This window comes from Nelumbo lutea, chromosome 1 (genome assembly GCF_056320005.1).
Source record: "Nelumbo lutea isolate HS-2025 chromosome 1, American lotus-T2T, whole genome shotgun sequence".
Classification (NCBI taxonomy): domain Eukaryota; kingdom Viridiplantae; phylum Streptophyta; class Magnoliopsida; order Proteales; family Nelumbonaceae; genus Nelumbo; species Nelumbo lutea.
In genome coordinates, this window is record NC_142684.1 from 105,637,263 (window position 1) to 105,662,892 (window position 25,630).

The window sequence follows — 25,630 nt, forward strand, 5'->3', positions numbered from 1 at the left end:
CAGACGGTTGGGCCGTTCGGCCTGGGAATCGTCCAGGCAATCGGTTCCGTTTTACCCCAAACCTGGTCATTGACAAAAAACCGTTGAAAAAGTTAACGACCCATTGACCCAAATGGTCAAACCATCGACCCGTTCAACGATTTTTGGCCATTTTTTATTTTTTTATCATAATAGGTCATCCGTTCGAATCAAACGATCAAACCATTGACCCAAAAATCAATGGCCATAACGGTTCTATTTATGGGTTGTTTTTTAAAACCATGTGTAAATATGCATTCAAAAAAAAGTTGTTTCTTTTAAGAAATGCCCATATAAATATAACAAATGATTTATGTGGGTTGGACAATTTTAGGGGTAAACCAAAAGGAACATGGGATGAGTTGGTTAGAAATGATTTAAAAGCCTCCAGTTTAACATTAAATATGGCATTGAATTGGATATAAGGAATGGTGGGACATGATTCATGTGGCTAACCCCATACGGTTGGAATTGGACTTAAATGATGATCTGTTAGACAGTTTTGTATGCCCTTAGCTTCAATCATAATGATGTACATTATGAGTTTATTGTAAATGAATAAAAGTGCATATTTGATTCATGTTCCCTTGGTATGTTTCTGTGTAATACCCTTAAACTTGACACTTAATGAGACTCATGTTAGTTTAGAATGTTCACAGCCAATGGGTCGGTTTGGGGAGACCTATCCTGATAAGGCTGACACTGTTGTGCCACCAAGTCGGTTGGGGTGGCCAGTCTCAGCTGCCAGGGTGAGACCCTAGGCACATACCGTGTAGGATTAATTGAATCTTTGAACTGAACCAGATTTCCAGTATTGCCCTGGACCTTGGAGATTGATGGGCAAAACTGGAAAGTTACACCCGCCCCCTAGACTCGATTATGATACTGCACTGGGTGTTGGATTGGGCTGTCTTTGATGTACCAATCAGTGAGATCCTTAGCGGGGGTCAAAACCTGGGTATGTTGGGACAATCTGAGAATTCATCTGAGTGGGTGATCATAGTGATAGGATCAGCCCCTTTGTCGGACAAAGGTAATGATCGAGGATACACTCTCACTGATGGAAACCAAGACTATCGGCAGCCGATTTCAATCGTTGAGATTTGTTTTGCAAAGTATATTTTATATGAGATATAAAAGTATATACATTATGGTTTCTAAAATGTTTGCAAAAGGTTTTAATTCCCGGGATCCATATAAGTAGAGAGTGCAACATTGTTCCTTGCAGCCGAGGGAGAGGTCCTCTCTTGTCGGGCAGTGTATGATCATTATGGGCTGAGAGGTTAAGTGTAAGACCATTGAGGATAATACCTGATGGGCTAATCTTGCATCTATCCACAGTCCCTGGGTGTTACAAGGTGGTTTGGCCCAGGGACCACTTAGGGTAAGTGTTGGGCCCATAGAGCCCATTTGATGGGTTTCAGGGGGTGCACTGTCCATAACAGTGTATTCGGCCAAGCCTTGTAACAAAGGCTGGGCCGAACCCATGTGGCTGATGTGTAGATCAATGCTTGGGTCCCACGCCATACAAGGAACCCATGTGGCTGATGTGTAGATCAATGCTTGGGTCCCACGCCATACAAGGCCATTGATGTGTAGATCAATGGCCTAAAGCCCATTTCGAACTGGACTAATTTAATAAGTTAAATATGGGCGAATTCTAAGATAGATCAGCATATAGGATAGGGTCTTAACCCTATCCACTCAGAGAGTCCAAATCTGAATATGATTCAGATAAGATAAGGGTTTGTCCTTATCACCTAAAGAGAGGTCTTATCCAAATATGATTTGGATCAGCAGCTCCTAATTGGATTAGGAGCTGATCTTTTGGGGTTACAAAAGAAGGAGGGGGCGACCTTTAGAAGAATCACATAATCAGATCCTCTTCAGAGCTGAAATCACAGAAGAAAGATTTCTGCAATCCCTGCAAAGATCGTTCTGGCTGCCTCCTTCCTGCAGCCGCCAGACATCCAGTTCGATCTCCAGTTGTGGGAGAAGTCAAGATTCGATCTTGACATCAGTTCTTTGAGAATGAATTGATAGGAAGTTGTGCTCACGTGCCATCCTGTTGTTTCTTGTGAATGACAGAATTCTTGGAGAAGAATACTGTTGATTCTACTCCATCCTGCACTGCGCCATCTTCAGTGGGAGCAGTCTTTGGATCATTCCTTGGGCGTGAACACCTTTGTTGGGAGATACTTTTTCTCCGTATCAGGTATAATTCTCTCCTACTCCTATTGGTTCAGATTTGGTTCAGTTTATGGTTCAAGATTGATCTTTGAAAATATGATTTTCTAAATAGGGAATGTGATTCCCAGTTGAAAGGGAGAGAAAAATTTTTGAAATTCGCCCCTTTATTCCGCAAGATTTGGGCGTCCATACGATGGATCTCTCATCCCTTCATGATCAACCGATGAATAATAAGTTGTTGAGTCACATATTGTGAAAGCTTCTCAACACGGGTTAAAAGAATGGTTTTTAACATTTAAATCTGAAATAATTGGATTATGTTATGGCCTTTTGGAGTACATTGATAATCCAACAACAAGCATGGATTGATAACATGTTTTGTCTAATATTGTAAACACCTTGTTTTTGACAACTGGTGTAAGAACACATGTTATGCACATGTGTAAGTAAATGGTAAAGTTATAAGTTTGACACTATAGAATTTAATTTTTTTTTTTTGATTCACACCATAACCAAAGCAAGTATCAGCTTTACAATAGTATAGATATGCATGAGATTGTCACAAAATACAAAGGCCTTGTTTGTTTTCTAAAAGGTCACTTACTCGGGTAAGTGCACTTATCTAGGTAAATGTTTATTGGGAAACACTTGCTTGAGTAAGTTCACTTACCCATGTTCATTTGATTCCCATGTAAGTTATATAATAACTTTTCTTATTCATAACAAGCCAATGTTAGGAAGGACAAATTTGTCCCATTATGCTTTGTAAATTTTCCTTCCAATTGGGAAAGCTATTTGCCCACTTGGGAGTACCTAGGGAAACTAACTTTATCATGTGGCCAAGAGCTTATTGAAAAAAGAACAATGTAAAGTTGGTCAATGGGAATCACTTTCCCGTTGTCCAACTTTTCCCCCTCCTATTTCTCGAAAGATGAATGGGGCAAAAAGGATAAGTATTTATTTACCTTGGGATATGCTACTGAGGTTGTGTTTGGTTGTAGTGCAAATCTAAAATGGGATACAAATTTTGCACCTAGTTTAGTTTTGCATTTGTTGTTTGTAGCTATGATTTGCCCTTATCTGATACAACATTTGTACATTTGTTTGGTCTCATTTGCACTCACTAGTAGTGTCAATTTTACACTTCAAAAATTGATGAAAATTTTGCAGTTTCTTCATATCTGATTTCTCTCATATAAAGTGGAGGTCACATCATTTTCCTTCCTACCTCACTCATCATAGACAAATAATCCTCCCCTACCACCATATTCTCTCGTGTGTAAGGTGAGAGCTGGACCACACCATTTTACACCTTATTTTACTTTTCACAAACAAATAAGACAATGTCAAGTCTGGAGCAAAATAAAACCAGACTTAAGTTACTTCACATTGGACCTAGTTGCATTCCTATGCATTTATTCCATTTCAAATGTTGCATTGCAATCAAAATGCAACATTGGATTCCATTCATTTTGCCTCAATACAAATGCATGGGGGTAACAATGAAAATTATAAAATGGAGTGCAAAGTCTAATTCATCTTGCTTTTAGTTTCATCTATTTCACTTTACTTAGGTTATGTTTGGTTTGGAGGAAAAGGTAGGAAAAGGAAAGGAAAACAGGGAAACCAATACAAGGTTTGTAAAGGTTTCCCTACATTTTCCTTCAAACCAAACATAGCCTTAAGGTTTATTTTACTTCATATGTACTATAAGCAAATAAAACAAAGTGTAAACTTAAGGAGTGTTTGACAATATAATTGGTTTTATTTTTGCCACATCCACAAAAGCAATATATTTTTGCTGATGTTTTAGTTATTTTTGTTTTCAAAACAAAACCAACCATATGATGTCAAACACTCTCTAAATAGCCATTTGATAACAACTGAAGTTGTTGAATTGAATGAATTATTCATTTTGTTTTTAGTGGGAAACTAATTAGATATAAAATATTCAAGCTATTAAGGAGCCTATAACCTCTATAAAAACTTATTCACTAAAATACAAAGCAAGAAGTTTTTATAGACAGCCCGATCTTTTTTGCTTATCTAGCTTATAAGAGCTACATGCAAATAGTTTATAACCCTTTGCTGGTTGTAACGGAAACTTGGGGAGAAAAATATGCAAAAAAGGTATAATACCAAACAGGCATTGGCCAAATCACCTCCAAGGAATTTTGGTGAAAGCTATCTCATTGCTTACCACTTTTATGACTTTTTATGGAACCGGTTGATAGGTTATAATTTGTTTTTTTTTTTTAATTGTCACATTTTTTGACATCATAGTCAACCCCTTGTGCTCAACTTGCTTGCACTATTATACAACCAGTGCAAATGATAGTTGATGTTTGGTATATTATTGCCATTTTTTCAGAGTTTTGTAAATTAACCATAGGTTTTATGCATAGATCCGTTAGTTTGCCGGTATTTAGTGGGGTAACTTGATCATGATATTCACTTTCATTTGCTACTATATTGAGTCCCACAATAATCGAGGATACTGAAGAGTATCAATTATTCATGTAATTGATACCCTCTTGCAAGGTGGCAACTTATCCACATGGCAATAAGCATTCTCTTCCTCCCATAGCTCTCTTTACCCGAATAACTTGTCACATACATGGAATATTGGAATCTCACTTACTTGGATAGAACACATGGAAAACAGTTGTCTGGGTAGATGTATAATATATTTATTCAAATAAGTAAAATGAACATACCGTATTGTATGTATTTGATTCCGTTTATGTTTATTGAATAAACATTTGTATTTTATTTGTTTATAAAATAAAAAAATACAATAATTACAATTATTTATAACAACTAGGCGCCAATTCAACATAATAGTACTTATGACTTTTTGTAAAAGCTTTAAAACATAAATTCCACAATGCACAAAAAATAAGAGAGAGAAAATACTGAAATGTCGTATATGTAGCACCACCAATAAACGTAAACGAAACCAAACACCCTCGTTGTTATAACGATCAAGCAAATAATAACGAGAGAGGGGATGCCTTCATCGCACTAACATGGCAAAATACGCATCTGAAACGCATCTGAAATTGCTTCGCCTGCATGGAAATGGCGGGACGTATGGCTACATTTTGAGTTATGGTCCACCTTTCATGGGTCCCACCAGCCACCATGTACCATTCTTCCCCGTCGCTGTCTCTTGGATCGAGTGGTCGAGTTTCTCTAGCACTTTCCCCTGTTGCTTCATAAAGGCAGTAATTTCGTGATTTAAACAAGAAAATTTCGTGATTTAATGCATCGAGTCCAGACTCGAGATTTCCTTCGCTTTCAGCAAATTTTCCCTGTGGTCTCCGGTCTCCTCACCTAGTTGACTGACTCAAGCGCGGGGTCGAATTCGAAACATTATTCCACCGTCGATTCCTTCGTTCGAATACGAACAGTCTTTTAGTTCCTTAAACCTCTCTCTTCTTCAATTCATACCCTTCGTCCTTGCCCCCTTTCTCTTCCAAAATACTCCTTTATTTTTCTCAATATCATAAAAATCTTCTCCCTAAGTCCTATTTCTGATTTTCAATGATTTAGGGTTTAGGGTTTTTGGTTTTCTTTAATGCACAGGGGTTTGGAGGTACCATGACCGAAAAGAAGAAGAAAAAGAAGAAAGGTTCCATCAGCGAAGAGGATATCTCCGTGCTTTTACAAAGGTTTTCTTCTGTTTGTTTCTGTATATCTTTTATTAAGTTTAAACCGTGGATAATAGTTCAGTTGTTTCATTCTGTTGTGGTATATGTATGCTTGTATGCATTTTTCCATTTGAATTAAGACACATCGAGTGGGTCATTATGTTTAGTGAGTTGGGCTCCTTGTAAAATTTGGTTAAGGAATCCGTTGAAAGAATACGAACTCATTGCTATATTTGAGGTTTAGTTGAATTTTCATGTGGTTCATGCCTTCATGGTATCATGTGGTGATAGTGATGTGCTTCTCTTCACCCATTAGGTATACGGCAACAACAATACTTGCTTTACTTCAGGAAGTTGCTCAGTTTGCTGACACCAAGATCGATTGGGATGCATTGGTCAAGAAGACCACGACGGGGATTTCTAATGCGCGGGAGTATCAGATGCTCTGGCGGCATTTGGCCTACCGTCACCCAATGGCAGAAAAAATAGAAGATGGAGCTGAACCATTGGTTAGTTGCATGCTTCATAAGTATAACTGTTGTGTTGGTCGATCAGACATGTACTTATGCCCATTGGAATTCTTCCATACATTGAATCTGGTGGCTGTGTTTTGATTTTATCATAAAAGCCGCGATGTTTGAATTCATTTAAATAATTTGCAGTTAAGTCAGGCCCTCACCAAACTAACCAAGTTTCCTTTCAAAGTCAGAGTTTCATATTTCACTTACCTAAGAAAATGAGCATACAAATTCCAATGTTGTTAGGATTTCACATATGAGTAAATGTATCATGTTTGAAGTTTGAACATAGTATAATGGGAGCTTAATTGATGTGGTAAAATTCTGATTCTAGTTTGATATTCCTGAATTGGTTGCAGTTGAATTGTGCAACAATAGGTAGATTAGCTTTCCAAATTCCTTTTTTTATAGTATAAAGGTGAATTAAATTACAACCTTAAAGAACGAAAAAGGTGAAATGCAAAAACTTCAACATTAATGTAAATATTGTCAGAGTGCAACACTAGGTTGGCTATAGAAAAGACTAACTTCCATGCTAGTTATAAAACCAACCTTTTTACTGAACCTGGAAATCGTTGGACATATATCTAATCTGTACTTATATGCGAAGTTATGAAAGAAATAATTATCCTTAATCTAATCTATCTTTCCCAACTTGTTCTTTCTCATGCTTCCACCGATCAAATCTTGTCATTACCCATCCACATTGACCTGAATCTCTCTCTCTCTCTCTCTCTCACACACACACACACACATGTTTCATCAGATATACATGCCTTATTGATTTCATTGGACTCTGATTCTTTGTTTTAGCTTATCTCTTTTAGTTTTTATGGTCAAAATTAGGGATTTTGGTCGGGACCCATTTGAAAACACACAAGTGTTCAAAATGTTTTCCAGTGCAAACTAGCATGCGGCATCCATTACCTTCTCCTCTCTTTTTGTGGTGCTAGGAATACTCTCTAACCATGCCAGTCTGAGGTTTTCTACTGGTTTGGTAGACATTCAAGCGGCAAGAGGGGCCAATTTCAAGTTATTCTGGTTCCTTCCAGATTTTATGAATATATTTTTTTGATAAATGAATAATGATTTTATTAATAAGAAAGGATGTGTACATTCACCATACGAGGAGGCACAAGATGTTACCACTCTAGATTTAATGAATATTGATCCATATTGTCAACACAAATTTTGAAAAAGGGTCCATTGCTTGGTACGATGGTAAAAACTTTGGCTGACAGGTGTGAGAATGTGGATTTGAGTATGGGAATGCCCACTTTTGCAAATAAATGCCAAAGGTTAGATCCATATCCAGCTCACTTCTTGCAAGTTGCAAGACCCTGGGTAGATGGGACCAACAATGCGTAGTGGCCCTTTCTATTGTCAGCAATATTTTTTTTGGTTGTACAAATTATATGTGATTGAAATAAGTGAAACAAATTTTTTTTTGAAGGATAAAAAAAAGGAAATTTCATTAAAACTGAAAAAAAACAGTACATCTCAGAAAGATGGTTGTCTAGTTGACAAACCAACTACTAATCAGAAATGCACTGTAAAAAAAGCAGTACATCTCAGCATCAATTTGCTTCTATCAAACTTTGATTCTTTATAGGCTTGATCCTTCCTGAACTTGAAGGGATTCTAAGAATTCTTTTAGGGCTGTTTTTTGGTGTTGTTTGGACTTGATTGGGAGAATTTCTTTATGTATCTTTTTCTTTTCTTTGGTCAGTAATCTCCCATCACCTTTCCCAATTTTAATCTCTTTTATTTAATAAAGTTTTATATTTTATTTATCTCAAAAGAAAATCTCTTACCAGATCTGGTGATTAGAATATTTCGAACAACAAAATTTCTAAACCTAATCTTATATTCTCTTGTTCAACTAATCCAAAGAGGTATTGTCAAGGAGTAACCACTATCTATGCCCAAAATTCCATAAATAAATTGGGCCTGTTGCTTTGTATGCAGTCTTCAGCTTCCTTGTTGGAGGCCTAACCTTCTTGAATGTCAAGAGGAACTTGATTTTTGCATTTTGGAACTGCTTTATATTCTCCCTCTTGCAGAATGGGTCAGGGATGGTGGCTGCCTGGATGATTTGAATGCATGGGTGCCTTGCCATGTGGCAGGAAGCCATCTCGTTGTACATCTGTAATCTGTTCAGCAGCACCATTAAGATTGGTGTCTGTATTCCTTGTACATGTTGTAATAACCTGTTTGGCTTTGATAGTGCAACCAAATCCCATAGTTCTTGATGGGGTGATTTTTTCCCATTTCTAATTAGCTTTCAAAACGAAAATTGCCCCATATATATTCTATTTTTAAGGTCTATAAGATACAACAGAGACTGCTTATATTTTACTTCCTTTTACCAGATCAATTTATATGATGGGGTGTAGTTGGTTTTTTCTGAGCGGTGTAAAGAAATCAAATAATTTTTATATTCTGCTTTCAGGATGATGATAGTGATTTAGAACTTGAATTAGAAGCATTCCCTCCTGTTGGCAGTGAAGCCTCAACAGAAGCTGCAGCCTGTGTGAAGGTAGGAAACGCCATCTCTAAATGGTACATCTTTGCCTCAGGAAGATATTGCTTCTGCCTTCAATCCTTTGGCTATTATGACATATTTACATTCTGTTTAATTCCAAAAATTAAGCATTTCTTTTCCTTGTGAAATTATATTTTCTCACCTTATCAGTCTGGAGTAGTGGTCAGTGTAGTTAAGGAGGTTACTGGTAAAGCATGCCAAAGTACTTTGACTTGGCAAGAAGAGTTGACGCCAATCAGTAAAAGCTAAAATTTATTTCTGAAACTTAATATTATTAAACTACTAGGAGTCATAGTTTTCAAGGCGCCAAGGCAAGGCTTTGCGACCACAGGGCGCCCAGGCACCTAGGCGTTGGAATTTTAAAATGTTAGTTTTCTTGAGTTTTTACTTTATGTATGCTTTTCTAAGCTATTTTATTGGTTTTGTTTGCTAACTAGCAAGCATGTACACTAACTATTAACACTATAAATCATTCCAATGAGTATAAATTTCATATAACTAGCAATCATGTACACTAACTAGCAAGCATGTACACTAACTATTAACTGAAAAAAAAAATAAGTGCAGGAACTAGGAAGGGAGGAGAGGAGTATAGGGGCGGAAGAAGAAGAAGTATAGGGGATTAGGGGCAGGGAGGAGTATAGGCCCCTGTTTTTTTTCGGAAAAAAAGGGACTGAGACTATCGATTGAGAACAGTCAGGGGCGGAAGAATGAGTGGAGCTGTGGAGCAAGGGAGGAGTATAGGGGCGGAGCCCCTGTTTTTTCGAAAAAAAGCAAAAAATGACTGAAGCTGGGCTGGAAGAAGAACTTACCTGTTGAAGCTGAGGTGCGATGGAGTTGGGCTGGGGCATGAAGTCTTCAGTTCTCCTCCCTTATGCGTAAACAAAAGAAAAAGCACTAGTTGTATTGTTGTCTTAATAATAAAATGATAGCATGTGACCAGTTTTATTTTAAAATAATAAAACATCCAATAAAATATCAAAATAAAAAATTAAAAAAAAAGTTTCTTAGATGTATGTAGGCGCCCGCTTAAGTCTCTGGGTGGGCGCCTAGGTGTCGCCTTGACAACTATGCTAGGAGTCTAAAACATTATTAGATGTCTAAGTAATTAATGAATTGGGAGAGAGCATACAAAAGCAAGGGATAGTGCCTTAAACTGGGATGGCTGAAGCAGTGATTTAAAAGGTGCACCTCAGGTGAGGCACATTTTAGGGTAGGTGCCTCGCCCAGGTCCTAGGCGCAGATTCAAAAGGCGCACGCCTGGTGCGCCTAGGCGTGCACTTGGTGCGCCTTGTGCCTTAGCCCAGGCGTGCGCCTTTTGAAAATTTGCCGCTGTTTCCTTTTTTTTTTTGAGTCTGACCGCCACGCCCCTTGAGGCCAGCCCACACAAGTCCATGTTAGGGTCTTAAATTCTTAGATTTCACACAAAAAATTATAATTTTATAGTTTAATTGCTTTTAAGAAGATATTTTTTTAAGATGAATGAATCGACAACATTGCCAAATAGGAGATTCTCGAAGATTATAATTTTTTGTGTGAATTCTAAGAATTTAAGACCCTAACATGGACTTGTTTGGGCTGGACTCGAGGGGCGTGGCACAAAGGCGGCTCGTAGAATTAGGAATGTAATATGTCACATTAGCTACTTGATGCAATTGAGAAAAAAAGAGATTGTGGGTTTTATATGCTTGAAAATGTTTTATATGTTTGATTTCATTTTTAAATTCTCATTTGAATATGCTTTACATATTATATTTATGTATTTTAATTTTAGATAATAGTTTTAAAACATTTATTTTAAAACTTAACTTTATATTTTTATTAATATTATGTTTTATAATTTTTTGATTTTTTTGAACTTTTTGCAATTTTTTTTGAATCTTTAGCCTTTTTTTTAATTGTGCACCTTGCCTCAAAAAGGCGCACACCTCACCTTGTACCTTGCGCCTCAGGCACAAAATGTCCCTTGTGCCTTGCGCTTTTAAAACACTGGGCTGAAGGGTGGACAAAATAAGGGAATCAAGATCACTATGTCTAAGACTACAGGCAGAAATCTGTTGGGTGCCTAGATCAGCAAACTCACTGGTTGATTCCCTGGCACATGATTTATGGGATATTCCTTGTATTTTCCTTGATATACTCCTTGTACATCCTGTTAATGTAAATGCTTATCTGTTTTTCTGACTGGAAAAGCAATATGCTAGGAATTAAAGGACCTGGAGTAGTTAGAGGAGGAGAAGAAGCAAGAAGCATTAGGCTAGAGAAGAAATCTTAGGGCTGACTGACCTAAGATTTCAGCACTTGGAAGTAGAGGGAGATTCAAGTGGGTTAGGCTGACAACAAATGGGATGGCTGATACTCTAGCAAAGCAAAGGGTATATAGGCAACAACTGTTTTGGGCACCATTGTAAATTTTGTAACTTCGCTGGGATTGGAATTAATTCTTATGGGTGGATACACCCTGTCATTGTAATATCCAGATTCTCATTTTAATGTAAGTTTCAAATTTCTTGCTGATAAAAAAATCTTAGGTCTGACTGACCTTGTTCACTGTATTTCTCTAGTTACTTATCACTCTATACCGTTCCCCCTCCCACCCATCCACTCAAGTGGAGCATAGATTCAATTGCACTTAAACTTGATTTAAACATGCTTTATTTTTTTTAATAAAATAGCAAGTTCATATTTAGTATGAAGACACATCTCTTGGGAAGCTACTCTCTATGAAAATGCATGTTGAGTTCAATTTGCTTAATTCTATCATGTTACACTGGATCATAATTTGTGTTTAGTTGCCTTATTATCACAATAGCTTCATAGGACCTGAAACTTCAATAGCCAAATCACCAAGTAAGTCTTTCAACCAAAGCAGATTGGATGAACCATGACCTATTGCTTTATGCTTCTTACAACACTAGGTTGAGCAACAATAGATTGCTTCTTGCTCCTTGATGACACAAAATTTCCACCCCTAAAAGTACAATATCCCATGACAAACCATTTGTGAGGTTAATTTTCATTAATATCAACTACAAGGTTACTATAGTATTCGATTGCAAAACTAAGCATGCATTGTGTATTACTTTTTTCCAACCTGTATTCGTTATTCATAATTCATAATGTGAATAAGCACATTTAACAGGCCATTTGGCTTCTTGGGTTCTAGTGAGCATCTGTTCCTGACCTTCTTAAAGAATGATACATCAGAGGCATGAACAAGAAAGATAGAATCTGTTGGCTAGTGGTTTGTTTTTCATTTGGCAATTATTTGGGCAATCTGGTTAGAAAGAAATGCTAGAGTGTTTGAAATGAAAAGAGTCCTGTTGATGCAGTGATTTGCTCCTCTTTTGAGACAGACAACTTGGTGAAAGCCAAATAGATGGTGGAATGGATCATGATTAAAGTACTTTGGAAAGGTATTCCTCTAAAGGTGAGAGTGATTGATGGGGAAAGGCTACTGATTGTATCATTGTGGGCGGAGTCAATGCCAAAGGAAGCAAACAAGCCATTGTTGTTTTGTATGGAAGATGAGGGGATGCCGGTGATGGCAGTGGAAAGATTTGATGGTGAGGGGGCTGTTAGCAAATTTTAGGACCAGGCTTGGGCTTAATACTTCAAGCCCGGCCCGGGCCCGGGCCGGCCCACATATATTTAAACTTACACATTTTGTGTATAATGTATACATATGTATACATGTTATTTTACATTATACTATATATTTTTTATATATAAATATTATAACATGACATGTATAATTTATATTATATGTAATATTTTATATTATATAATGTAGAAAATAAGTTTATATGCATGTTATGTCATTTAATATAAAATATTATAGATATGTAATGTTTTATATATGAAAGACATTGACCAAGAATCAGGCCTGGCCCGGCCCGGGCCCGTGTAGACCTGGGCTAGGGCTTATGTTTCGGGCCCGGAACCCCAGGCCGGGCTGGGCCCAGGCCTAAGCTATAGCCTTTATCATAAGTGCAAAGCCTGGCTCGGCCCGGCCTGGCCCATGATCACCCCTAGTAGGAGCTAATTGAGTGGTGGAGTGGTGATTGCTTGAAGCATGTAGGTTGGGTAAAAGGGAGGGAGTGCCTCTTTTGAATTGCTTATGACACTTCTTTTATAAGGTTGATCAGGAAGAAGTGTTAAATTTGAGATTTATTTGAAATGGTTTGAAGCTATATCTGGTCTGAAAGTTAATATTGAAAAAGAGTGAACTATGTGCTGTGGGAGAAGGGGTGGATGTGGAGATGTTGACTGAATCTGTTGGTTCCAAGGTTGAAAAGCTTCCTACAAAATACCTTGGTCTGCCATTAGGAGAGCAATGTGTTTCCAAAGCTGTTTGAGAGCTGGTGGTGGAAAGGTTCAATAAAAAATTGGCGGGGTGGAAATTCAAATATTTATTGAAAGGTGGAAAGATTACTCTTATTAAAACTGTTTTGAGAGTGGACAGCTTGTGGAGGCAGATTATTATGGATAATCATAGCTCTGAAGATGGGAATTGGGACCTAGGTGATATTAATAATAGCTATGGTTGCTCCCTTTGGAATGGAATCCAACAAACTAAATTTGGTTTCTTGAAAGGCATTAGATATAAAATTGGTGATGGAAGTATTCTTGGTGTGTGGATCAAAACATTGCAGATTTTGTTTCCCTTTTTGTTTGAGATGGTCCACAATAAAGAAGCTTTGTTGATGATATGTATGAATGTCACAGTGAGAGAGGTGCTTGGAATCCTATTTTTAATCAATGTACAAGCTTATTGTGCAAGATAGAAGCAGTGATCCGAAGCAGATCATTGGCTGATAAGAGAGTTTGGAGGCGGAGAAAGAATGGTATATTCTCAATCAAATCATTTTATAATAGCCTGATTGATCAGGGAGAGGCCCAATTTCCTTGGGCTAGGATTTGGTGCACAGCTGCTTCAGGAAAAACGGCTTTTCTGCTATGAACTGCAGCTTTGAATAAGCATTTGGCCACTGTCAACTTGCTAAGAAGGGGTTTTGTGACAGATAATGAGGTTTATATAATGTGCGAAAGAGAATGGAATCAGTGGATCACTTGTTCTTGCATTGTAATTCTGTGGGAAGTCTGGGGGCGAGGATGCTGGACGTTTTTTGGGGTTCAGCTATGCTTTCCCGAGAATGAGGAAAACTTCATGAAAAGCTGGCAGCTGGATTGTTTAAGAAGAAAATGAAAAGTGGTGTGTGGGGTGTTGTTCCTTTGGCTCTGGTGTGGACTGTGGAGGGAAAGAAGTCCTAGAATTTTTTAAGTCAAATTGAACTTGGAGGACTCAGTTGTAGAGGCCCAATGGGGCAGAGTGTACTTCTTGGTGACAGGTGGCAATACATAGATGTTTCAGAGGCACCCAATATGGTTATTTTTTCATCACTGACATTCTTTATTATAATTATTGTTGGGTGTACAGCCTAGGCTTGTAGAAATAGCAGCTTGCTGTGATCGAGGTATTGTTTTGTATTGTCTCTTTTCTTTGATTAATACAATATTTAACCTTTTTCATAAAGAGAAAGTCTGGCCACTCTTTTCTGTCTGTTGATCTTTAGGGAATCATAGTTTGCCCTGTGGTTTTACTGCACATAGATTATTTGTACAAGGGGCTTGTATATATATTTTGATATAAATTATTTAATAGATACATTTACATGTTATCTTTTGAAAAAATATCCATAATGTGAATGTGATGTGTAATTGCAGCTGATTTGCGTCATATTGTCTGAGGCTCTCAGATCAATTTTGTAGCCCAAGCAACCATGCAATTGAAAATGCTACCTTACTTTGTACTAGTTTATAGTCCAGATCAGTTGGATCCATGCTGATCATTTATCCATGCTTTATTTATAGCAATCGTGCCTGAGGTCATTCTTAGTGACTGTCTATTCATGGGTGCTGCTCCTTTATCCATATTATACTGAGAGAAAGGAAGTGTACATCAGGACTCTTCTTTCGTTTGTTTGTTACTGCTATTTGTTTTATTTATTTATTTATTTTATATTGCATTGCCTTTCCTCTGGCCAGGTACTCATTGCTTCCGGTTTGCCAAGTGATTCTGGTCTTCTCAACCACTCAACTGTAGAGGCTCCATTGACCATAAATATACCCAATGGTCAGGCATTTCGTACTCCATCAGAGAAACAACTGGCTTCTTCTTCACAAGGGACAAACATTACTATTCCAGTTTCAGTCCAGAAACAACCTTTGCCAACAACAACATCTGTAGAGGGATTGGATGGAGGTGGATCTACAAGTGGTGGGCTGCCTGCACGAAGGAAAAGGAAACTATGGACTGCAGAGGAGGATATGGAACTGATTGCTGCTGTGCAGAAATTTGGGGAAGGGAATTGGTCAAACATCCTCAAAGGAGACTACAAGGGTGACAGAACTGCTTCACAGCTATCTCAGGTTTTCTTGTTTAATCCACTAATCTGCAGCTTCATTAGGTTATTTTCTTTTCTTTGGGTTGATAAATTCATACATATATGCAGTTTAATGTCGGAAATCTAGTTGTTAGTTGCTGGATCACAACCCTATGATGCATGACTTGAATAAAGCAAGTAGATTTCTGTTCTACTGTAATTCAGAAAAGAGAAGAAGAGAAAAGAAGAGTACAGGAGAAGAAGAAGAAGAAGAGAAGAGAGGAGAAGAGAGAAGAAGAGAAGAGAGGAGAAGAGAGAAGAAAGGGGTTTGGTGATTGATATCTGCCACCCCAAATTCTTTCTTATTTATAACCTTTAATTCCTTACAGTAATAGGACAGAAATACTTAAGTCCTAATCCTGTTAAGACAAAATATAATATAGATAAACACAAAAAGGCCAGCCGGCCCAATCTTAAAAGAAAAATAAAAACAATTAAGAAACTGGGTGTGGGTATGGAACCACACACACTAGAGCTTGAGTGTGGGTATGGAACCCCACACTTGTGACTTATTTCTTCACTCCCCTTCAAGTTGGGAGTAGATATTTGTCATGCCCAACTTGCGTAAATCTATCTCCAATTTGATTTTTGTGACTGCTTTGGTGAAGAGATCAACTAACTGCATGTTTGAGGCAACGTAAGGAAGGCATACTTCTTGAGATGCAACTCGCTCTCGGATAAAATGTCTGTCAACCTCAATATGCTTAGTCCTGTCATGCTGTATTGGGTTGTAGGCAATATTAATTGCAGTTTGATTATCACAATATAGCATTGGAGGCTGCTCATAATCAATCTCCAACTCACTAAGCAAGGATTTCAGCCATAACACTTCTGCGACACCATTAGCCATAGATCTGTATTCTGCTTTTGCACTGGAGCGAGCAACAACATTCTGTTTCTTACTTCTCCAGGAAACAAGGTTTCCCCCCACAAATGCACAATATCCAGAGGTAGATCTACTGTCATCAACACATCCAGCCCAATCCACATTTGTGTACACTTTTAGTTTCATATGACCATTATTCTTGAAGAGTATACCTCTCCCTGGACATCTCTTTAAGTAGGAAAGAATCCTTTCTACTGCAAGGAGGTGGGTGGTCCTGGGAGAATGCATGTATTGACTGACAATACTAACAACATAAGAAATATCTGGCCGAGTTAGGCAGAGATAAAGAAGTTATTCAATCAGCCTTTGGTATATAGCCATGTCCTTAAGGAGTTCACTTTTTGCACTTATCTTATGGTTAGGCTCAATGTGAGTATCAGCAGGTTTCACTCCTAACTTTTCAGTTTCTTCCAATAAATCCAGAACATTCAACTAATGTTATGCATTTTTATTCTTCTTAATATAAAAGATTTTTATTAAAAATAAAGAAAAAATGAGATCCCCCTTTCTCCTTCATCCTCCTCCTAACCCCCCTCCTCTCAAGGAGGCTTACGCCTCTTGCGTTCTGAACTACGCTTCACGCCTCTAGGTAGTGGAACGCCTTGCGTCACGCCTTCACGTTTTAATACATTGCTTTCACATTTTAACTTAGACACTTGTACTGAATCAAACAACTTTGGAAAAAGACTCTTCAAAGACCCAAAAGACAAATGACCTAAGCGGTTGTGCCAAAGTATAATCTTACTATAAGACTGTGAAACAAATAATTTCCCTACTTTCCTCTGCTCCCCCTATGAATGATCAAGTAGGTAGACTACATTCATCTCACGGCCAGTCCCAATCACCTTCTTCATTTCCAGATCCTGAAAAATACACCAATCAGGGAAAAAGGTTATTGAACAGTTTTGATTTATAGTAATACTACTAACTAAAAGTAAGTTAGCACTAAACTTAAGAACATGCAAACCTGAGGATAGGGTGATGGTATCTGACAATTTGATGTCTCCCTTGACAGAAATTGATACAAGAGAGTCATCAACAATGGAAACTTTGTCTCTCCTAGAGGATAAACAATAGGTGCTGAATAAAGTAGATATGCTGATCATATGGTTTGAAGCACTTGAATCTATTATCCAGGAAGGTCTAGTATTACTTGGGATGGAAGCATGGCATGCAGTAGCTCTTGTACCTGTATGAGCAAGGGCTGAAGTAGATTGAGCTGGTGTAGTATTGAAGATCCAAAAATACCAGCTTCCTTTTCTAATTGTGTTAGTGCAGCTCGGACAGCTGCCAAGGCATCCAAGGATGTGGTCCTTGTGCTGGAGGAGGATGTGTTATCCAGTATTAGTTGCTGTATTAGCAATTCCCTTCTTGTTTTTGAGTCTAGTTGGCATTAGGTGCGGATCCAACTTTCAACATGTCTCCCTAGTGTGTTTGGTCTTCTTGCAATGATCACAAAAAATATCTTTTTTTGTCTTCCTTCTTAACTTCTTTTTCCTTTTGTCCTCCAGCTTTGAATTTTGTTGCTAACAAGGCTGCTTCTGTGGGCTGGAAGGATAGCATTATCTTCCTCCTACTCTCTTCACTGTGGACTAATGAGTAGGCATGAGATAGGGTCACACTCTCCCTAGTGAGAAGTTGCTGTCTTGTAATGTCAAAATCTGAGTTTAGGCCGACTAAGAACTTGAAAACCCTGTTTATTTCAAGCAGTTTTCTATGTGTTGCTGCATCCTTCTGGCTTTCCCATTCAATGGTTTCTAAGTGATCAATCTCATGCCAAATGGATTTTAGGGTAGAAAAGTATACTTCGACTGGCCTCTCTCCTTGCTTGAGGTTTTTCACCTCACATTTTATCTCATATGCTCTAGCAACATTGAGGGGTTGGGAATAGGTCTCCTTAATGCTGTCCCAAATCTCCTTGGCTGTTTTAGCCTAGAGATAATTTCGGCTGATGTGGGGCTGTATAGAGTTGCATAGCCAGGTCATCACCAAGTAGTTCTCTTGAACCCATCTTGGGTGAGATATATCCTCCTTGGCTGATTCTTTTGTGTCTCCAGTTACATACCCTAATTTTCCTCTGCCCCCAATGGCCATCATTGCCGATTGGGCCCATTCCAAGTAATTTGTTCCATCAAACCTAACAGTGGTTATCTGGAACATATTTTCAGTCATATTACCAGTCCCAAAAACTTCCCCTTGAGCTTTTACTTCACTTCCAACCCTTTCCATACTATGTAGATTGAAAAATGGTCACAAAACTTCAAGAAGAAAAGTCCTTTTTTTGCTGAAACACTAAGAGAGGAACAGAAAAGCAATCCAGAAGTTGATCTTCAGCAAAGAATAGGTACCTAGAACTTAATTTCAGTCGACAGTTTTCTCTCAAAACTGTAACTTTTGTAAAATCAGAGCCCTAGATTAATATCAGTAAAAAACAGATCCTGATTCCTCAAAAAAGGGATCGAAGGGTTTAATGCCAAGGAGTCGACAGCAAGGTATTCTCAAAACAACAAGATATTCTCAGATTTATTATGCTGCTGTAAAAAGAATTCTTGATAACTTCTATCTAAGGTCGAATTAGCTTAAAGATTGTACCTTTCTCAGGAAAAAAAACTCTTTGGTTTGAAATCCTGGTCGTCCACTTCAGAAAATGGAACTTTGATCGTCCACTTCAGAAAAACAACTCTGATCGAATCTGAATTCTTTCTCAGAAAAAGAATTCTGATTGTCTTCTCAGGTTTGAAACCCTAACCTTGATCGAGTCTGATATCTGATTCTTCCTGGTCACTGAGTAATTCTCCAAGAATCTTTCTTGGGCAGTCTTCAGCACTGCAGTAACCTCCAAGAACCAGGCAACTTCTGCAGAGGTCTTGATCTAATGGTTTCTCATGTAGCCGACCATATCAGGCTTACATAAAAAACCTAGTTTCTTTCGCCTCCCAGGCTCTGATACCAACTTGAATAAAGCAAGTAGATTTCTGTTCTACTGTAATTCAGAAAAGAGAAGAAGAGAAAAGAAGAGTACAGGAGAAGAAGAAGAAGAGAAGAGAGAAGAAAGGGGTTCGATGATTTATATCTGCCGCCCCAAATTCTTTCTTATTTATAACCTTAATTCCTTACAATAATAGGATAGAAATACTCAAGTCCTAATCCTAGTAAGACAAAATATAATATAGATAAACATGAAAAGGCCAGCTGGCCCAATCTTAAAAGAAAATAAAAACAATTAGGAAAGTAGGTGTGGGTATGGAACCACACACACTAGAGTTTGAGTGTGGGTATGGAACCCCACACTCATGACTTATTTCTTCAGCATGCTTCATGTACAAATGAATTCCCATGTTGTCAAAACATACAAAAGTTTTTTTTTTTTTTTTTTATTTCTTTTGCTTGAAGAAGATAAGGTATTTTAATGAACACAAGAAATGTACATGAAAGACCAAAGTGAGCAGGGGTGGAAATTGGGTTGAGCTTCAACTTAAAGCATCTAACCCACCATCAACCTTGTAACAACTGTAGTTTTATGAAAGCAACTTGAATGTTGAAATCAACTTTTTTAGGTTCAAATCACATCACTTAATAAATAAATTTTTACATGGGGATTTTGATAATTTGGATTAATAATTACTTAGACTGAATGGTTATAGTTAATGCATTTGAATTTAAATGGAGGACTAGGAATTAATGAAATAACATTAAATTCAAAGAGAAAGAGGATAGATAATAGGGATGTCAATGGGTTGGTTCTACCTGACAGATCCAAACTGACCTAACTGATTATATCGGTTCTGGTTCTGTGGTTTTGTCCTGATTAATAATTGGGTTGGTTCTAGTTCTTGCTTGTTTTGAACTGACTTAGATCTGAACCGATTATTTTGTTAATAATACATAAAGGTTTCCTAGTTTTGTAATTGTTATTATGCTTTACGTGTAAAAGTGTAAATTTGATAGATAATATATAAGACAATTTTGATTTTAAACACTTGATGTATTTACATATAAATAATTTATTATTCTATGTCATTGTTATTGAGATTATATTATCAAAAACCAAGTTTTAGGTTGTTATTTATTTAAATAATTATTACTGGCAGTATAATAAGGACTAATTGGGTAAGACCTGTTACCTGATTGTTACCGAGAAAGTTTTGGCCCTATGATTTGTCCCAATTAATAATCTGGACGGGACTGATACAGGCTGTCCCGAACCAGACCCAACCTGTTGACAGCCCTAAGAAGACAGATGGGGTGTCTTGAGGTGTGTTTCAACCCATGGTTGAACTGGCAAATTGGACCTGTTAGCAGTCTGGGAAACTGACTAGATCGGACCACTTGACTTTGTCAACACCTTTGTACATTGGTTGGTTGGATAACTTGGATCGACCAAATGTCTGTCATGTTTAACCAGATGTTCAGACCGGCCCGTCCTGTCAATTTCCCTATAAATTGGACAATTGGACTGCTAAACCATTTGATTGGGTGGGGCTTGAGCTAATGCAGATCAGGTATGGGTTTTGTATATCTCAGGGACGAATTGTGCATGGGAAGACAAAAGGAAGTGGATTTTTGAGAAATCTGGGGAATTTTTGTTAATTCTTTTTACAACAGTTTGACAAGGGAGGATGCCTCGAACTTCCCAAGTGAATGGATGTGGATCAGAAATCATCTAAATTTCTTTGTTTGGTCTGCAGTTCTTGATAAGATTCTGACAATCAGAAGAGGAGTGTCATCTAAGTTTCTCTGTTTGGTCTGCAGTTCTTGAAAAAATTCTGACAATGGATAACTTAGTCAGAAGAGGTATAGCAGTGACGGATTAAAGTTGCATCATGTGTAATAGAAGTGTGGAAACCACAGATGATGTGATGGGATTGGGGATGATTGTTGGTTATGTTAGGGGTTAAAATGTGCTTTCTGGCTGATGTGATGGGATTCATTGGTTCTTGGTTGCGAAAGGGGTTAAGCAAGGCTGGCAGGGTAGCTTGGAGCATCATCCCTACAGCAGTCTTCTGGGAATTACATAATAGAGATGTGTGACTGCAATTCACGGCAGGTAGAGTGTGGGTACAGAGTAGTGAGTAGGGGTGTCAATTGGACTGGATTTTGTCCAATGCAATCCAGTCCAATGTGAATCCATTACAAATGGATCAGGCCCAATCCAATCCAATGTATTTTGGACCATTTTGGACCGATTCAATCCAATGTCTGGACTGTTCAATCTGTTCAAATTCGTTTTAATTTAGATTGATTTCAACCCAAACCCAGTCCATTGACACCTATATTCTTATCTTATATTAATGGACCAGATATTGGCTTGATCCAACTCAATCCAATATAAATTTATTATGGACGGACCAGGTCCAATTCAATCTAATAAATATTTTGGACTGGATTGGTCCAATCCAATGTCTTGTTGGTCTGCCCAATCTGTCCAAATTGATTTTGGATTGGACACTGTCCAATCCAAAACCGGTCCATTGACACCCTTAGTAGTGAGCAGGAAATCCCGTTTGGTCTTCAGGGCGGTCTGGTGTGAAAGAAATAGCAGAATTTTTGAGTGGTTTTCAAAAAGCATTGGGATGGTGTTCTCTTGGTTGGAAAATCACTCTGTTCAAAAACACATTCTTTTTTTGATTGGGGTTTCTCTTTGTCAGGAATTTGTAAGATTTTTTTTTTGTTGGTATTGGTCTTTTTGTAATTGGGCCACTTCAGTTTTCCCTTATACAGAATCTCATTGTACAAGGGGGTTATCCTTGTATCTTGATGCTAGGTAGTAGTAGTTTTAGTTAATAACTTTGAGAAAAGATAACATATAGTATCATTATTTAAAAAAACATGCACAACATGTTGCTGTATACAAGGATTATACAATAAGTCAATAACTGCCCATACAACACTATACCCCCAGACCCTGTTTGACAAAAAGATTATCATGTACAAATTAGTAGCTGTGCTTTGTCTGAACATTTTGTTTATAGCAAAGCCAGAAGTACTTATGTGTTCCAACAGCAAAAATTATGCTTCGGAGTTTGGTAAAGTGTGTTTAAAGCAAAAACACCTGAAGCAGAAATACTTGTTATACTTGTGCAACAAAAAGCACAAAGTCATGCTTTATTACTTCATTCTTCGAAAGCATATTTGGGCCATATGTCTCACATGACACAACTATCAGTCATGATGCCCATAAATATATGCCACAAGGCAAATTTATGAATATGGCCAAATATGTGCCATGTGGAAAAATTTTCAACATACGGCGAGATACATGTCATGATGCCTATAAATATATAATGTGGCATAATATATGCCACTTGGCAAAATATATGACATGTGGCAAATTTATTAATATGACAATATATATGTCATGTAGCAAAATTAGCAACACATGTCAAGATATATACCATGATGCCCATAAATATATGACACATACCATAATATATGGCACATGGCAAATTTGTAAATATGGCAAAATATATGCCATGTCACATTAGTGACACATGGCAAAATATATGCCACATTGTCACGGGGGTAGTTCTACAACGGAAGAAACCCGTGCGGCGTCTAGGCCGAGGTAGGCCAGGACAAGCCTTTATGCGCTTAGAGCCTAGGAGTTGCCTGATGGGATGGCTCCACCAACGTCAGTAGCACTGGATCATGACCTCAAGTCCAATGGCCGGGGCACTCTCCTGGCTCAGACCGGTCCATGGGAGGCGCCGCTTACGTGCTAAAGGGGGACAACCATAATGCAAGGCGACCATGCGCCGATGAGGTGACTTGGCACCGATGTGAAGGGTCTCCTGTATGCCGATGATGACAGGCACCTGTGTGCCATGATTGTAGGCAACCGCTTGGGCCGAAAAACACCCATGCGCTAGAGGCAACGGGATAGCTCACTCAGCTTGGGCAAGGGGCTGGCGTGGTGAAGGGTCATGCTTGAGCCAATCCCGCATGCCAAGCCTCTCTTGAGTATCGGTAGCGCAGTGCCGGTCCAACACTGTCCCCATGAGCAAGTGTGCGCCCATGAGGAACCTTGGTAGCCATGCTAGCCGTTAACCAGGGCCGCCCCGCAAGGGGATGATGGTCTAGGAGTGCCAAGGTTAGGTACCCAAGGAGGTCGACCACCCCTCCTCAAAGAGTACGTTAAGCTTTTGGTGGTCTGTCTGAAGATGACATCAGTTCTCCCAAAAATCTTACATGCGAAAATGACGGGCATGTCCCTAACGTAAGCCTGCCAAGCATAGGCAAGGCTAAGCCTGTTTTGAACCGTAATAGGCTCCCCCACTCAATCCATTGTCGTCCTCGACAATGGTCTTCTTGTGAATGGGTGTCTGTTCCCGCGCCATCCACTTCCCCACCAGTTCCAGGGCTCACCTGGTCAACCCGGGTCTTGCCTATGTTGGTGTCCATTTATGGGGACGGAACCATTTCACCATGACGGCCTGCCTGGACTTCACCCCCACTGTTGAGGTTACTCAAACCGTGCAATGGCTATGCCGTTGAACTGTGAAAGAAGGGCCCTCGAAGAAATATGTGTGGTGCTTCGCGGAGGTCCGCCCCATGTATCATCTTACCTCAAGGCTCAACCGTCTTCTTGGTAGCTTTTCATTGATGCTACCGAACACACTGATAGGTCTACTCCTCCTGTTGGCGATGACCTGGGTACCCTTTCACCATGTTGGCCTGCAAACTTCACCTCGCCGATTCGAGTTACTCAAACCTAGCCATGGCTTATGCTCTCAGGGCCCTCGAAACTATGCTTTGCCTCGCCGACTCGGGCTACATCTTCACTCTGAGGGGGCCCCCACTGCTGTTGCCTCAAGGAGACTTGACCGCTTCAAACGCGAGTGTGGCAACTTTTACCCATGAGTTGCCGAACATGCACTCGCCTGGTGATGCGCTTTCGTTGCTGCAAGTGATCCACCTGAAAACTGAGCATGTCCACCTGATACTTTGCCGGTGTAGGGCCGCCATGCTCCAACGGCTAGCGTAACCACATTCCTAACAAGGCCCACGCGTCTGCCCTCGCATGAGGACAACAACCAATGCGTCTGCACCCGCAAGGGAAGCTGTTTTAGGGTCATTGGAATGGGAACGCGAACAATGAATGGCCTCTTTCTAGGCCTGATAAGCAATCTGCTCAGACAGTGTACCCACATCCCTATCAAGGCTCACGCGTCTGCCCCCGCATGAGGACAACAACCAATGCGTCTGCCCCCGCAAGGGAAGCTGTTTTAATGTCATTGGAATGGGGACACGAACTATGAAATGGCCTCTTGCCAGGCCTGATTTGAAATCTGCTCGTTCCGGGGTGGAAGTGCCTAGGGACCGCACCCCACAAAATGCTGCTTGTCGTAATGATCGCTTCAACTGGCTCTGGGCTAATCTACTGAAAACCAACTGCGGCTGCAATTGGCCAACTTGCTCTGATACCAACTGTCACGGGGGTAGTTCTACAGCGGAAGAAACCCGTGCGGCGTCCAGGCCGAGGTAGGCCAGGACAAGCCTTTATGCGCTTGAGGCTAGGAGTTGCCCGATGTGATGGCTCCACCAACGTCAGTAGCACTGGATCATGACCTCAAGTCCAATGGCCGGGGCACTCTCCTAGCTCAGACCGGTCCATGGGAGGCGCCGCTTACGTGCTAAAGGGGGACAACCATAATGCAAGGCGACCATGCGCCGATGAGGTGACTTGGCACCGATGTGAAGGGTCTCCTGTATGCCGATAATGATAGGCACCTGTGTGCCATGATGATAGGCAACCGCTTGGGCCGAAACACACCCATGCACTAGAGGCAACGGGATAGCTCACTCAGCTTGGGCAAGGGGCTGGCGTGGTGAAGGGTCATGCTTGAGCCAAGCCCGCATGCCAAGCCTCCCTTGAGTATCGGTAGCGCAGTGCCGGTCCAACACTGTCCCCATGAGCAAGTGTGCGCCCATGAGGAACCCTGGTAGCCATGCTAGCCGTTAACCAGGGCCACCCCGCAAGGGGATGATGGTCTAGGAGTGCCAAGGTTAGGCACCCAAGGAGGTCGACCACCCCTCCTCAAAGAGTACGTTAAGCTTTTGGTGGTCTGCCTGAAGATGACATCAGTTCTCCCAAAAATCTTACAGGCGAAAATGACGGGCATGTCCCTAACGTAAGCCTGCCAAGCGTAGGCAAGGCTAAGCCTGTTTTGAACCGTAACAACATGGTGCTAATTTGTACCACATGGCACACTTATGGGTCATGTGACATTTTTATATTATAAATGTTAATAAATAACAAGTTGACACATGAAATTCATCATGTCCAGCGTGGTAACAACATGGCATAACCAAAAACTTATTTATGCTTTTAATCTCAAAAGCATGTTTTGATAGCAATAATTACCAAACTACAA

The 25,630-nt window shown here is 39.4% G+C and overlaps 1 protein-coding gene across 2 annotated transcripts in view; it reads left to right on the top strand.

Moving 5' to 3' along the window:
• Positions 1-5,163: 5,163 nt before the first annotated feature.
• LOC148876593 (uncharacterized) overlaps positions 5,164-25,630 on the top strand; it is a 34,393-nt gene continuing 13,926 nt past the window's right edge. The window contains exons 1-4 of one of the 2 annotated variants that reach the window (XM_088972029.1): positions 5,164-5,882; positions 6,178-6,370; positions 8,832-8,918; positions 14,973-15,356. In XM_088972029.1, the coding sequence (XP_088828155.1) occupies positions 5,812-5,882; positions 6,178-6,370; positions 8,832-8,918; positions 14,973-15,356 (735 nt within the window). In that variant the 5' untranslated portion in view covers positions 5,164-5,811. Of the gene's footprint in view, positions 5,883-6,177; positions 6,371-8,831; positions 8,919-14,798; positions 15,357-25,630 lie in introns of both variants that reach the window. The other variant, XM_088971959.1, reaches the window with a different exon arrangement.